The sequence below is a fragment of the Bos mutus genome, chromosome 4 (assembly GCF_027580195.1).
Source record: "Bos mutus isolate GX-2022 chromosome 4, NWIPB_WYAK_1.1, whole genome shotgun sequence".
In the NCBI taxonomy this organism is placed as follows: domain Eukaryota; kingdom Metazoa; phylum Chordata; class Mammalia; order Artiodactyla; family Bovidae; genus Bos; species Bos mutus.
In genome coordinates, this window is record NC_091620.1 from 69,742,430 (window position 1) to 69,758,861 (window position 16,432).

Genomic DNA, 16,432 nt, shown 5'->3' on the forward strand with positions numbered 1-16,432 from the left:
GAATACTAATATCCTGCAGGGCCTTTTCTGCTGAAAGTTTTAATAAACTGTTTCTGATCCTTACATCTTTTCAGTGATATTTATAGAAATCTCTGTTTACAAGAAGATAAATAGAGCCAGAACTTGTTTCAGTGACTCGACAAATGTTTCTGAATATATTACTATCAAGGCCCGTATTTCAGATTTAATTTTCCAGTTCTCAGACTTCACCCTTAGAATTCCCTACTTTCCATGTTTAAAAATTGGAACTTTGTTTCTGTTTTATCATCTGAAGAAAATCACCTAGGAAGTGGACCTTGCTTTGAAGAAATAGACCTGTCTCTAAGGCCTGCCTTTTTTCTTTTCCTCCCCCTTTTCTTTGATACCCTGTTTAGTAGGAGAATAAGTAGATCCAAGTAGAAGCCAAGATAGAACACTAGCAGATTCTGGTCTGATTCATGAAGATCAGAAGGTAAGAGAGGCAGACCTTCATGGAGCTCCCTCTCATCCTATTGTCTAGCTTAAGTTTTGCTTTTCTGCATTAGAAATAGATTGATAGAATACCTAACATCCTGAATCAGGCCTTGTTTTTGTTCAGTTGCTCAGTCGTGTCTGACTCTGTGACCCTGTGAACCGCAGCGCACCAGACTCCTCTGTCTCTCACCCTCAGTCTGCCCAATTTCATGTCCATTGAGTCAGTGACACTATCCAACCACTTCATCCTCTGTCACTTCCTTCTCCTCTTGCCCTCAATTATTTTAGGGTAAAAAGTTTTCTTTGGAGTCCCTGGTAATTATTTTCTATTTATTGAGTACAAGTTTTGTATGAGAACTATAACAAGTCTGTGCTCTTTGGCTGTACATACAAGGAAGTATATAGAGGAATTATATATTTTTCTAGTGTTCTATCTTGGCTTCTACTTGGATCTACTTATTCTCCTACTAAACAGGGAATCAAAGAAAAGAGGGAGGAAAAGAAAAAAGGTAGGCCTTAGAGACAGGTCTATTCCTTCAAAGCAAGGTCTACTTCCTAGGTGATTTTCTTCAGATTATAAAATTGGATAATAAAATTGGATAATTTTAGAGTCATCACCAGACTATTCATTTAGGATCCCTGTAGCTCCAGCCATGATATTGTAAGGAGATATGTGCATCGGAATCATCAAGCCTCTTAAATGGGTATATTAGCACCTTTCTGGTTGCAAGGAACAGTCAGTCTGAGTTTTATTATTTTGGGTATCTGTGGCTATGTAACAAATCACCCCCAAATTTTGTGACTTGAAACAGTTGATGATTTTTTTTTAATTCTGAGGCTCTGTTAATCTTCAGGTGATTGACATCTGATTGTTCTGTCTCAGATGGTTCTTCTGTGGCATGTGGTTTATTCAGCTGCTTTCAGCTGGGAGCTCAGTGGAGCCCAGAAAGTCCAAGATGATCTTTTGTCTACGTAAGGTCTCTTTCCACTCTCTCCTCTCATCATCCATAGTCGAGCTAAGCTTCCCAGAAGGAGCATTACAAGAGGAAAGCCCCAGTGTGCAAGTGCTAATGATACCTCTCAATTTGCATAATCCTTGCTAAAATCTCATTGGCCAAAACACATCCTGTGACCAAGCCCAGAGTCATTGTGAGAGGGGGCTACACAGAGGGATGAATGCTGGAGGGGTGCTTCCTGGGGGCCAGCAATGTAACAGTCTACCTACCACACTAATGAAGGCTTATTTTAGAATTCGCAGGATGGAAGAAAGATGGGAAGATCTTTCAGCCACAACCACTGTTCTGGCAAACCTCACAGAGAATTGGAACATGGTTCGGGATGCCAAGAATTTTAGAGACCCGGTGATCATAGTACAAATGGAGCAGGTCCTTTGTCATCACCTGAGGTGTTCACCAATACTACGGGCACTCAGTTGACCATTTCCACTGATTCTGTTACTGCCTACTGGCTTCATTCTGCTCAGGACACCTCATATCCCCTGCTGACTCACAGTTTCTCATGCTGCCTTGCCTCTGGGTCATCTTTGACCTTTGTTCCTTCTCCTAACTGTGACTTATTGTCCCTTTCTGCCTCATATTCACTCTCCCCATGAAAAAGGAATTTGCTGCCAATTGGTTGGTCACTCTCGAGCCCTCTAAAATCGCCAAGTCATCTCACAGGCACTACGTGGCCTTTGGTCAGACACCCACGCCTGATTCTTCTAGCCTCGGTCAGGGTGGTGGGGTCAGTGCAGAAAGACAGACTGTGAGTAGGGCAGGCATTCAGAGGAAACAGTTTCCCCTCTGGTCTGTTTAGTTGACTGTGATTGGATGTGGAGGTAGGGTGAGGAAGGCTTCCTTTGAGAAACTCCCAGGTGATGCTAGTGGTAAAGAACCCACTTGCCAATGCAGGAGATGTAAGAGATGTGGGTTCGATCCCTGGGTTGGAAAAATCCCCTGAAGGAAGGCTTGGCAACCCACTCCAGTATTCTTGCCTGGAGAATCCCCATGGACAGAGGAGCCTGGCAGGCTACAGTCCATGGGGTCGCAAAGAGTTGGACATGACTGAGCAACTTAGCACGCACATGTATACTGTTCCTCTCCCTCTACCCATCCTTCCTTTCTCATCAGCTCTGTCACCCCTGAAGCTAATCCTGACACCTGTCACCAGATAATTGGTGGACACATGTGGGACAGGCGCCACCATTGGTCAGGGTCACCATTAGTCTCACCCTTACGGACTTTTGTGCATTTGCGTATGTTTGATTTTTTAAACTGAAGTATTAGTTGATTTACAGTGTTGTGTTTCTTCTGTACAGCAAAGTGTTTCTGTCATACATAAGTACACATGGACTTTTCAGTAAGCATGCTTCATCCTTCGTCTTTGCTCTCTCAATTAGATCATTCTCTATTTCCTTTCTTGTAATTTCTGTGCTAAATTTAAAGTAAGGAAGATTGAAAAAGCCTATATCCAAATAATTTTATGTGATGTAAATAACTAGATTTTATTGAAAGACTTGCCTATTTTTGATCTAACTTCAATGGCAAAAAGGATTTAAAGCTGTTTTCTGTATCTAAGAGCCCCTTAAAATATTGTTTTATATATTTGTAGACCTCTTTATACATAAAATAGCTCTATAAGAATTCACAAAACTTGGTAATAATAACCTTCCCCAGGGAGAAACTGGGATTGTGTTGTGTACTTTGGATTATATGATCTTTTGTACCTTATGAATGTTGTACCATCTCCTTATATGTTGCATACTTTTTTTGAGCCATTTAGCATCTTTTTATTTTTTAATTTTTTAAAAAATGTATGGCCCCTTTTTGTTATAAATTGAAGTATAGTTGAGTTACTATGTTTCAGGTGTACACAAAGTGATTCAGATAGACATGGGTATTAATATACTTTTTTGGATTTTTTTCCACTATAGATTATAAGATATTGAGTATAGTTAGTTCCCTATGCTACACAGTGGGCTTCCCAGGTGACACTGGTAGTAAAGAATCCGCCTGCCGATGCAGGAGACATAAGGGACGCAGGTTCGATCCCTGGTTGGGAAGATCCCCTGGAGGAGGGCATGGCAACCCACTCCAGTATTCTTGCCTGGAGAGTCCCCATGGACAGAGAAGCCTGGCAGGCTGCAATCCACGGTGTCGTGAAGAGTTGGACACGACAGCACAGCACAGTACACACATACATATCACATCTTCTTTATCCATTCATATGGCAGTTGACATTTAGGTTGCTTCCGTGTCTTGACTGTTTTGAATAATGCTCCTATGAACATTGAGGTGCATCTGTTTTTTCGAATTGGAATTTTTGTCTTTTCTGGATATTTACCCAGGAATAGGATTACTGGCTCATATGACAACTCTATTTTTAGTCTTTTAAAGAACCTTCATACTGTTCTCCTTAGTTACATTGCCTACTTTTAAAATTAACTTTCTAAAAGTCTGTCTTGTCTCCATTGTACTAACTTGCGGTTCCTTCTAAAGGTCAAGGCAAGTGTGTGATACATGTCTAGTGGTCACTATTCATATACAATCTACTGTGAAGAGGCCCCTGGAGATGTGCTCTAGGAAAATCTTCTGTAGACATTCAGAAACCATTAACACTTGTTTGTTTGTTTGTTTTTTTAACATCAGTGACTAAATTTGGTAATTCTGTTTGCTTATTGGCTAAGTGCAAAATAAGAGGATACGAGAGGAAGGGAAATGCTAGAGGCTTCTCAGGGTATGACAAGCTGGAAGCTCCAGAACTTTTCAGAAGCACTGGAGCTTTGGGTCTGTCTCTTTACATATCATGTGTTTCCTTAAGCAAATGACTTTACCATCCTGCATCTCAGATTCCTTATCAGTAAACTGGGAAACGAAATAGAGTTTCTTGTTTGGGGTTATTGGCAAGATGAGATAAGTTAACACATGTAACAAACTCAGTGTGATTCTTGGCACAGAGAAGGTCCCAATGAATAATGGCCCCATGATTTTTTTTTCTCTCATCTGTTAAATGGGTAAAATACCTGCTTTCCTATTTTCTATGGTTTTATGAATACCTAGCAAGATAATCAGTTATAGTGCTCTGAGGAATGGAGATTTGAGCTATTATCAAGATGTATTCTATCATCTGGAGAAGGCCATGGCACCCCACTCCAGTACTTTTGCCTGGAAAATCCCATGGACAGAGGAGCCTGGTAGGCTGCAGTCCATGGGGTCGCTAATAGTCGGACACGACTGATCGACTTCACTTTCACTTTTCACTTTCATGCATTGGAGAAGGAAATGGCAACCCACTCCAGTGTTCTTGCCTGGAGAATCCCAGGGACAAGGGAGCCTGCTGGGCTGCCGTCTATGGGGTCGCACAGAGTCGGACACTACTGAAGTGACTTAGCAGCAGCAGCATTCCATCATCTATTATTTGGTTAAAAAGCATCTGTTACTTGTCCTCCATTCCTTCAGTATTATTTCAGGTTCTAGGTACCAGATTCCTTGTAGAGTTTCTATTAAGGGACATCCTTTGGGGCTCAGAAGGAATTATAAACATGTTCCTTTGCTTCACAAGATTTGCCTTTTTATTTGAAGAGATCATTACAGTCTCTAGAGTCACATAATCCAAAACTCCTTCTTTCTAAGGCACATTCATGGTAGTGGAGTTATGTAGGTTTGTATGACTTTGTTGATGTGTTAACTATACGAACTCTTTGTCAATTTCTCTCTAATCTTCCTTCCATAGTCTCAGACTCAAAACTTATGACTGACAAGCACAGGCATGGGCTAGGATTGGGCACTAATATGCTTATTCCTTTTGGTAAGTGTTTAACAAAATATAAAAAGTAACCATCCCAATACTACTCAGCTGTAAAAAAAAAAAGAAAGAACAAAATAATGCCATTTGCAGCAACATAGATGGACCTAGAGATTATCAGGGAGAAGGCAATGGCACCCACTCCAGTGCTCTTGCCTGGAAAATCCCATGGACGGAGGAGCCTGGTAGGCTGCAGTCCATGGGGTCGATAAGAGTCGGACGCGACTGAGCGACTTCACTTTCACTTTTCACTTTCATGCATTGGAGAGGGAAATGGCAACCCACTCCAGTGTTCTTGCCTGGAGAATCCCAAGGATGGTGGAGCCTGGTGGGCTGCCATCAATGGGGTCGCACAGAGTCGGACACGACTGAAGCGACTTAGCAGCAGCAGCAGAAATTATCATACTAGGTGAAATAATCCAAAGACATACAATGTGACATCACTATCACTGATATGTGGAATCTAGAATATCACATAAATGAACTTATGTTTAAAACGGAAACAGACTCCCAGACATAGAGAACAGACTTGTGGTTACCAAAGGGGGAAGGGGATGGAGGAGGGATAAATTAGAAGTTTGGAATTAGCAGACACAAACTACTATATATAAAATAGAAAAACAACAGGGTCCTACTATATAGCATAGGAACTATGTCCAGCATCCTGTAATAAACCATAATGGAAAATAATATGAAAAAGAATATTTATATACACACAGATACATACATCAATCACTTTGTGTATATCAGAAACTGATACAACATTGTAAATGAACTGTACTTCAATTAAGAAACAGTAACCATCCTGAGTTGGCTGCTAAAAAATACCTTTCACAGTCAAGATGATGCCACTTCCAGTTAGCTATCCAGTCAGAGAGGCCAGCTGCTGATGGCTCACCAGAGCAATAATTAGTGTGCCAAAGGGCGTGCAGTCACATAAGCATCTTTGTTTATTGGCTTAGAGAGTAGATCATGTTACATTGTGCAGTCAGCACTGAACCACCCATGTTGGGATGCTAAAAAGTACAAATAGGCTAGAATGAAGTGGTAAGTAATGCATGGCCTCCTGGTTCTGGTAGAGAACTGCTATTTTTTTTTCATTCAAATTAATTTCATTTCTCATTTGAGAAAAGCAAAGATTTTCTTTTCTTTCTAATGACAAGACTTCTTAGGTAAGCAACATGAGTATGAAACCTTTGTTAAAACGTGTGCTTGTATGATTTAATATGAATTTTATACAAAAGAAATAAGGGAACCTTAAGTTTTCTTTCTTTCCTAATGGTGAAAAGTTTACTAAAGAAGGGAAATTTTTTTTTTTCTCTTCTGTTTCAGAGATTCTAAAGGTAACGTGATAAGTCGCTTTGAATGGAGTTAAATGAAGCAAAATAGTAAAAGGCTTTCCTGTTTATGATTACTCTGGGTCATTTTAACAATATGTAGTTTTAAATATTGGGGTGATTTGTATTCTGAAGATGAACCTATCATCTTTCTCATTCAAGTATGCTTTAAAATGTCTGTGGCAAATATTTTTTTAAAATTACAAACTATGTTGTGCTAGCATGCCCTATAACTTGACTAAACAAGATGCTATTTCAGATGGGGGTTTCATTCATCTTAATGTAATTGCATAAACCATTTAGTTTTGGTTCATGATTCTCACGTAAAAGAGAGTGACCATTGTTCCAAGGTAAACTATAAAGCAGTTGGGCTCCTGGCAGAACAGGGCTCTGACGTCAGTACTCAGAGTGCAGAAGCAGTGGTTTTCCTCTGTGAGACATGCAAAGTCCATCCCTCTTACAGAGAGAAAGTTCACTTTTCTGTAGTTGTATTTGATTTTCACTGTGACTTTCAGGGACCTAGTGCTGTCCTTAGAGATTGGGTTATTCACCTGTGATGGCATTCATAGGAGAAGTCAGTGATTTTCCATGGGCAAGATTCAGAGGATGGGCTGGGCCATTGCTTTGTCCTCCCCAAACAGAACCTACACTGGAGATGATTTTGTGGCTATTGGTCTAAATGAGCTTACAGCTTCTGATGAGAGACTGCATCTTCATTTATTATAGTTCATGACCTCCTCTCATTGTGAAGATTTACTCATATCTCTTTAAGTAAGTGCTGTCTCAGTTTTTCTTAAGATTTTTATTTTTTTCTTTATACAACACTGTGATTTAATGTGCAGTATTTTATTCCATATATATTCTGAAAAGATAAGCAGGTTGAATGATCCTTTCTTTTATAGGATGTTGTCTAATAGTTTCTCTGTTTTGAAGGATGAATAGTTAAGGCATTCAGGGAAACAAATAATGAATGAAGAACTTAGAAATTGTATGTAGTTGCTTAAGATCTTATGTGCATTACAATTTATTTGTACATCTTCTAGAAAGTGTTTTAGTTCTCTGGCATCTATTCCAGGCACTTAAATTGAATAAACTCAGTTAGTTTGACACACAATTCAGGCAGGTGTTCCCTTTGTTTTCTCAATGTTTGGTTCTATAGTTTTCTCTCAGTATGTGTAGCATGTATCATTGACTTGTTTTAGGGTCATCTTGCCATTTATGTTTTATTTTCCTTGAAGACTATCTATAAATTCACAACTAGCATTTCAACAGAAAAAATCATGAAAGACCTAAGTAAATCTGATTAAATAATGTAGATCTGCTTTGCATGCACAGAAAGACAGTCTGGTTTATATTTTGGTTAGTAATGGTTGGGTGAGCTTCTCTACCTGCCTCTCAGTGTTTAAATCGTGATGTTTATGTATTGTAATATAGAAAGACAAATTTCCTGGCTCTTAAATGAAAGCACACAGTATGGCTGTTTCATTCATAAAATAATATTTATATATGTATAATGTCTATGTTTAGCATTTTTTGCATTTGTTTAGCATATTTTTATATTTGTTTTGCAAGAAATACACAACTACAGTTATAATCATGTTCAAATCAGAACTCAGTTGCTAGCAAAACACATGTTATCAGCATCATTTCATTTCTCTTTTATACATTTAAGCTCTCTTCCACACACAGACGTAATATGACAACTGATTTGACCAGATTGATAAGAGTTTGGTTTTCAAACCAAGTAGTGTAAATATAGGCAGTTATGGTTTCACTCTGTTACCTTTGTAAAAATGCCTCCTCTTCAAGAGGATTTATATAAAGGACTTTTAGATAAATAGTTTTCTGACTTTTAGACCATAATGCTGAATTGAGTAAGAAACTGAAGAATTCTGGTAGGAAACCAGGGATTCCCAGGTGCTATGATGGTAAAGAATCTGCCTGTCAATGTAGGAGACTCCAGAGACATGGGTTCAATCCCTGGGTTGGGAAGATCCCCTGGAAGAGGAAATGGCAACCCACTCCAGTATTCTTGCTTGGAATATCCCAAGGATGGAGAAGCCTGGCAGGCTACAGTCCATGGGATCGCAAAGAGTCAGGCATGACTGAGCATGCATACATGCACATAAGTATAAATATAAATATAGCCTTAGATAGACTGTGGTCAGAGTGCCTCTCTGAATACAACCTCATCTTTCCCCTTTCCCTGCCTTTTTTTTTTTTCTGCCTATATTATTTACTCCCTACCATATGCCAGACACTGTGATGAGCTCTGGGGACATGATAGGGAACAGGGAAGATGTGGTCCCTACTCTTTGGAGGTTTTCAGTTGAGTGGGAAAGATAGACATTTTAAAAATACACAATTACACAAATAATTCAGTAATGAAACTGCATAAGTGACCCTAGTTTAAAATAATGGCACCTCTCCTACCTTCTTGAGAGAGAGCCATTGGTCACTCGCATCTCTTAGGGAGAAGATTATACCCATCATTTCACGCAGGAGTCTGCTGTCAGACAGAAGCCTGTCCGACATTCTGTGTTTGTGCTCATGTTTTCTTATGTACGGTAGACACTTTCATGTGCCAGGTACACTATTTTAGGTTACAAAGATGGGAGAGGCACAATCTTTGCCTGAAGTAGTAGGGGAGAGAGCATGCATATCCCCCAAAAGTATATACCTGTATAATAACGTGATGAATAAAACAAGGAATTTCAGGGGTTCTCAGAGGGTGAAATAAATGACTTTATTTGAGTGGTCAGCTTGTGTTTCCATTTTCAATGATCTATAAAGAAATCCTTTGGACACTGATGAGGGAATTTGATGGAGAGGACATTCCAGGTAAAAGGAGTAGGATAAACCAAGGCAAGAAGTTGGGAAAACTCAAAGCATATTGAAGGACTGGCCCAAGAAAGAAAAGCAGAATCAGGCAATCAAACTGACAAACAAACAAAAATAATAACTTATGTCGAAATAGGAGGAAATAAGGTTGGTAGGATAAACTCAGACCAGATCATTGAAGTTTTTTATTACCTGTTTAAGGGTATTTGAACTTTATTGGGTAGGTCCATGAGACTACTCTGATGATTTAACCAAAGACCTTTGAGAAAATTAGTCAGCATTGCTTCAGAGGGTTGCTGCAGTGAGGAAGACCTGGAACTCAGAGCCCAGGCGTGTCTGTTGCCACAGTCCAGGTAAGAGATGGAAAAGGCCAGTATTCTTGGTGGCTCTGCCAGTAAATCGGTGTTTGAGGTTTGAAACAAATTGACAACCACACCCTGAACTTTCACAGAGAGAATCTCTGGAAAAGAGAAGCCATTAGGCCTCCCCTTCAAAGTCACACCTTTTAACCGATTTAAAGCTAAGTTTTCTTGCTCTATTAGAGACATGGTAGCCTCTGATATAAACACAGATATTTAAACTGGGAAAACCAGAAGGATGGCACTAACAGGTTTTGCTTGACATCATTGCAAATATTTCTGACCTAATTTTAGCTGATTTATGAATAAATGATTCTTTCAGTCCTCAGAGTTAAATATTTAAAAGTTAGCTCCCATTTAGAGTTCATGTATAATACAGAACTGATGTTCTGAACTGCAGACTTCCTCTCTTCATTTCCTTCTTTCAAAAAAAAAAGATTACACTCATTCTTCCTCTATCCTTTTTCAGTTTCCTGCATGAGAATTATTGAAACACTGCACACAAATCTTTTGTGAAAAAAGAAAAGGAAATTCAGCTTGTGGGGCTCAGCAGGAGCTCGGCTAATGCAGCTTAAAATAATGCCGAAAAAGAAGCGCTTATCTGCAGGCAGAGCGCCGCTGATGCTCTTCCTGTGCCAGATGATTAGTGCCCTGGAAGTCCCTCTTGATCGTAAGTATTAACATTGCAAAGCTCTGAGCCCCTGGAGCCAGAACCTCCCCGGCATTTACCATCACTCTGAACAGTGTGGATGGAGGACACGTCTGTGTGATCCTGAAAAGCAAATCAAACAGCACCTGGTGTTTATAAAGAATCAGTCCCTAGGAAAAAAAAGAATCAGACTCTAGAAAAGGCCATCGAATGGGTCAGACACATGGTCCCCTCCCTGTCAGTCTTTCCCTCCCTTCAGGTCCTTTTTGGTGTACCACTGAGGGGGCTGGCCCAAGAAGGAGTGAAGTGTGAGCTGATCTTCCCAACAGGCATCTTTTTATAGAAGCCATCCTGCAGGAATTGCTTTTGGACACAGGCAGGGAAGGAGAGGGAGGGACGAACTGAGAGAGTAGCGTTGACACGTGTCCACTGCCAGGTGTGAAATAGATAGCTAGAGAGAAGCTGCTGTGTGGCTCAGGGAGCTCGGGGCTCTGTGATGACCTAGAGGGGTGGGATGGGGAAGGAGGCTCAAGAAGGGGGAATATATGTAAACATTTAGCTGACTCACGATGTTGTACGGCAGAGACTAACAGAATTGTAAAGCAACTATACGCCAATAAAAAGAATGATCACGGATTACCGCCCACCTCCCCGTTTATCCCCTTCCCACCTCTCCATCTTCTCCCTTCATATGCTGAGAGCAAAATGATCATCTCTCAGCCAACCCCACGCCCCTCCGTATCCCCAGACTACCCCCGACTCATTTCTCTTGACTCAGACAAGGCAAAGTTCACTTTTGAGTTTTGAATCTTTAGTATGAGTTTAGAGCTAGAAAATGTTTCTTATCAAAGCCTAGTGAAAGGTCTTTGTTTTAAAAATGGTGATTAAAGACCAAGATGTCAATGTTGAGAATAAAACAAGTCTTCAGCAAAATTGCTATTTATAATGGAGCAAGTAACAGCTACTATAGGAGCTCACCCTTTCCTCAATAAAGCACCATATATGCTGCACTGTCCCCGAGCTGGGTGGCATCTGAAAAATTACAGATAATGCTAAGTGCCAACGGGTTACTTTTCCTGCAATGGAAAGCAGAATTTCAAATCTGGACAATTACTGTACTTCAGAATTGATTTATTCTTTATCCCTAATCTACATGACCTCTTTAAATCCATTAGCTTCTTGAATAGAACATCTGTTTGGCAAGCTTTCCAAGGTGCAAGGAAGATAACACTTTCCTGGGGCAATTCAATTGTTGTGATGTCTTTTTTTTTTTTTTTTTTTTTTTAACCAAAGAGATTGCAACTGCCAACGGGAAGAAGAGATGTGATGGGCCCCATGCTTTGTTGACTCCCTTTGCTGTACATCTTTAAAGTATAAGAAAATGCAACATTCAACTTCTTTTCAAAAGATATTCATTCAGTGACTTTAATTTCAATTAAAAAAAAAAAAAAGATATGATTGGTTAAGCCCATTGGAGTTTGAATGCCTAAGTAAGCATTTGCCCTAGCAGATATGTAGAAGTGAGAGAAAAGCATTGAGAGAAATGCTTTTGTTCTCTCTTGTGTTAAATATATTCTCCCTTAATCTGACTGCTCAATCTAACAATCAGAGGGAAACAGTCACCTACGGCTAACTCAATTATCGCTGCTAATGGAGAAGAGGCAGAACCATGATGAAAAGAAAGTCACAGACAACCCAGGCACTCCTGCATTAACCTTTGCAAGTAGTAATGACAGGCAGCACAGCGGAATCATGTGAATTGCATGCTAATGCAGTTTCTTCCTGCCCCAGTTCTTTACACTTCTTCTGCAGCTTGGGGTAGGTACTAGCAGCCCTGGGTGACTGAGGCATTCTGAAGCAGAAATATGTCAACCGTCTGAAAAGTGCAATTACCAACATGGGGATTAACCATGCAAATAGAAAAACCTCAAATCAGTGCTGGATTTGACTTGGATGGAGCACTCTCCTTGTGGCAGTGTCCCATTGTTAGGTATCATTACCATGTGCATAGTGATGTCTGGAATAATAGGATCAGACACAACACAGTATGTGACAACTCAGATTAATTGTAGATTTAGGCTATTTTTCAAATTGAACATAATGACTTGTCCAGCACAACATGGATGGCATGGAATTACCCATTGCTATTCCTGGAAGAATCATTTTTGGGGGCCTGTAGCATCTCTTTTGTTCTTCCCTTATGTTTCTGTAGAAATCACTGCTTCAGGAATAAACAAAACCTTTAATGGGGGTTTCTTTCTCTTGCTACTTCACCAGCTCCACCTTTGCTCTACTGGTTTTTTAGGTTAAGTAAAATAGACAAGACGCCCCTATTATCTTCAGGGTGCTAACGTTCCTATTACTAACATCTGGTTTTCTTTAATCCTGTTCGCCCACTCACCTGCTGATATTGATGGGGAAAAAGCAAAACTTCTTGAAGACTGTAAGTGTCTTTCGGTCATTACCAGGCAGTGTGAAAATTTGACTGTGTCTTTGTTTTTGAATGAATACTGTGAATTAAATGCACGATTTTATTTTCATGGCTAATGTCTTTTTAAGCATGTGTGTTTACTGTGGCTAAGCATTGCAATGAAATCCAAGAAGCAGGTTGAATATATTCCCTGCATGAATTCTGAACTCGGGTATTACTGTTTTTCTTTTACCAATATTCTGCACTACTAACTTCTGCGCTTCATTCACATCTGATGTAACTCAATGAGAACCACAAAATTGGAAGAGAACTTCTGGTTCTAAATGCTGTTAAAAGCTGGCTGGAATAAAAACATGTCTTTGGATATATATAGGAGTTGGGCACTTGCAGGTACTTCAGCAGAGTTCATTCATATACTTGCTCAATCTGCAGGACTGGGTAGACTAGTGTTTCTTAATGTCATCAGTAAAATGGCCCAGAGAGTTTGAATCTTGTTTGGAAGTGTACAAAAGACAAGCAACCCCCACTCACATCCTTTCTGAGTGGCATGCTCTAATCTAAAACTGCTGCCTCTGACAGCTGGGCACCACCTATCATCTACCTAAAAAATAATAATAATTTTCAAGCATTTGAAAAATCCTTTGGTTTGGATTAACCAGAACAATTGTATAAAATCACCTTTTCCCCTTGTTACTCTATAGCCGTTGTTGGTTGCCCAGTGACCTCAGCACTGTTCAAAGAGTTCCATCTAGATGGTCAGCTCCTGGCCGTGATTTGTGGCAGCTAAACCAGCTCCATTAAGTTCTGGGTCTGAGACCACCACCCTTGCATCTCTGTCACTCGCAGAAAAGCACAAGAAATCAGATTGAATCACTCCTAAAAGTCCCCCTTACCCACAACCTATGCCTGCTGATCCCTTGGTGGGGAATTCTAAGCTTCTTTCCATCATCCCAGACTCTATACTGCCAGAGCCTAAAGGATCTCTGCAAAGTGAAGTTGGTCTAAATAAAAATGACTATGATAATAATCTAAATACAGGTAATATCGCTGAACCATTACAGTTTGGCATGGACTAAGAATTTTGCACAAGTAGTTTTATTTGATTTTCCCAGCAACCCTAGGAGGTAGATACCACTTTCAAACCCGGTTTTCCCTTTACGGAAATGAGGGCTCACAGAAGTTAAGAACCTTGCTTGAATTCTCACAGCTGGTAAAAAATAGACAGACTAGTTCTTAATTGTTAGACCAAACTGCTACCCAGCGTCGGTAACTGACTGGGCTGGAAAGGATGAAGCTCCCCTGGACAGTGCCAGAGGCTGAAAGGAGCAGCTGGCTTAGGATAAGGAAGGGGATGGATCTTGCTAAAGGGAGTTGAAATTGACACTGTGCAGTATCCTGCAGCTAACAGGTGCACAGTAAATGATGGCAATTATGAGCTCCATTTTTGATCTGTATTTTAGGTGTTCTTTGGATATTTAGTAAGAGCTGTCTGGTCAATAGACACAAGATTGGAGACAAAGAAAACAGAATCATGCCTGCAGATTTATAAGACATTTTTCAGCCATGGAAGCAGTCAGTTTAGTCATGTGCACAGTTCCCGCACAAGAAAGAAAGACAAAGGTAGAGAACAGTTATGAAGCTTTGGGAAATAACTTGATTGGCAGATGGAAGAAGTTTCACAAAGGAAGCCCAGAGCATAGTTGGAGAGGAAAGGGACAGTCTGAAATATGAAAAACTTCAATGAACCAAATACCAAGTCTTCACATTATAAAGATGTCCTGTACCCTGTAAGATGTTTTAGCAGCATCCCTGGCCTCTACCCACCAGATGCCAGGACCACTCCCACCCCAGTGTGACAACCAGAATCATCTCTAGATGTGACCAGATTGAGAACCATTGTGGTCTGTGTGAACAGCTGTCTTTGGAGGTGTGCAAGGTAGTTACCTTGTACCCAGGACACTTTGCTTCTCTCTGCTTGCCTAGGAAGTCAAGCTATTTTGCTGCATTAGGCAACAGAAGAAGTCAAAATAGATTATTTCTCCCTTCCCTTCCTGTTCTACACTCTGTGATTCTGATTTCACAAGAAGGAGGGCATGGTAATCTTAGAGTGACTTGAACATCAAATGTCCAGATACCAGGTTTTTTTCAGATTCAGTTGTTCTGAGTCAGAATAGTTTCTTCCTACAATGCGATAATAAATTATCACATAGCACTTTGAAGACTGAAATGAGAATATTGTTTCTTATAACAGAGAGCTTCCCAATTCCTCTTCTAAATAAGCCTGTTTTATCTCTGTTCCTAGTAGCCACCTTCCTCCTGGCTCTAATAAGACATGTCAAGTCTCTAATTTAATCATCTTTTTAACAGTGCTTCTCAAATATATTTGTTACCAGTGTATTCATTTACATGAACCCAGGAATGAACTATAAATCAGTTACTCTTTTTTAATAAAGTTGCAAATTTACCTCGTAACTTAAATTTTATCAAAAAGCATCATTTGAACCAAAGGTCTCAGAGAAATTTCTCATTGTTACATCAGAAATGAAAATCTTAATTTTAAGCTTATATTGGTAATGAATTTCCCAAACTTTCAGTGTGGGAAAATGGGCTTTATAAACACATATAAAGTTACCAAAAGGGAGTTATGTCTTGACTCCAAAATTTTAGGAGTCTTTTAGCCAAAAATCTGCTGAGTTGTGTGTTGCCACAAGAGAAATTACTAAAAACGTTTGGAGCATATTTAGTCTAGGGTAAGTGATTTTGATACAGAAAAAAAAATGATTACTATTACAATATTAAATAATTTATTTCTATCCATTGTTCTTCTTTCTACAATTAAGTGGTGCAACCACCAACCATCACTCAACAGTCTCCAAAAGATTACATTATTGACCCTCGAGAGAATATTGTAATCCAGTGTGAGGCAAAGGGGAAACCTTCTCCAAGGTAGGTGTGCTTTCTGTTGTTATAATACTGAAAAGAAGCACTGATAGATCCCTGGGTAAGGACAATCCCCTGGAGAAGGGAATTGCAACCCACTCCAGTATTCTTGCCTGGAGAATCCCATGAACAGAGAAGCCTGGCAGGCTACTGTCCATGGAGTCAAAGAGAGTCAGACACGACTGAGCGACAAACACTTTCACTTTCACACTTTCACCTATTATTAAGGTGTCATTTAATAATGTCTGTAGGTTCATTGTTTTGTCTTTCTGCTTTTAATTAAATTCAGTTGGTTCTTCCTAAAAACCCAGGTGGTTGCATTTCCATACTGATAGCTTTATGTGTGACATGCTAAAAAATTGTGGGGAGATGTCATGAGAGCCTTCTGACAGCCTGTGACACGGGCAAATTCCTTCTGTATGGGCCTTGGTGTCTTTATCTATAAAATAAAGATGCTGAATTACACAACTTCTAAGATCTCTCCTAGCTCTCTCGAAATCTATAAAATAGCCCCAAGTGGTTTTCCAAACATGGCAGAGTTCAGGACGCTTCATATGTATCTTGGCATGAGCACTGCAGAGCATTTTAGACTTGGGAGAAACATTAAACATTATCTTGT

The 16,432-nt window shown here is 39.8% G+C and overlaps 1 protein-coding gene across 6 annotated transcripts in view; it reads left to right on the forward strand.

Moving 5' to 3' along the window:
* The window catches only part of NRCAM (neuronal cell adhesion molecule), a 320,887-nt gene that overhangs the window by 217,338 nt on the left and 87,117 nt on the right, over positions 1-16,432 (forward strand). For 3 of the 6 annotated variants that reach the window (XM_070369605.1, XM_070369599.1, XM_070369603.1), the window contains exons 4-6: positions 10,263-10,463; positions 12,868-12,885; positions 15,714-15,819. In XM_070369605.1, coding sequence (XP_070225706.1) covers positions 10,358-10,463; positions 12,868-12,885; positions 15,714-15,819 — 230 coding nt within the window. In that variant the 5' untranslated portion in view covers positions 10,263-10,357. Of the gene's footprint in view, positions 1-6,332; positions 6,429-10,262; positions 10,464-12,867; positions 12,886-15,713; positions 15,820-16,432 lie in introns of those variants that run through there. The other 3 variants (XM_070369602.1, XM_070369604.1, XM_070369600.1) reach the window with 2 other exon arrangements.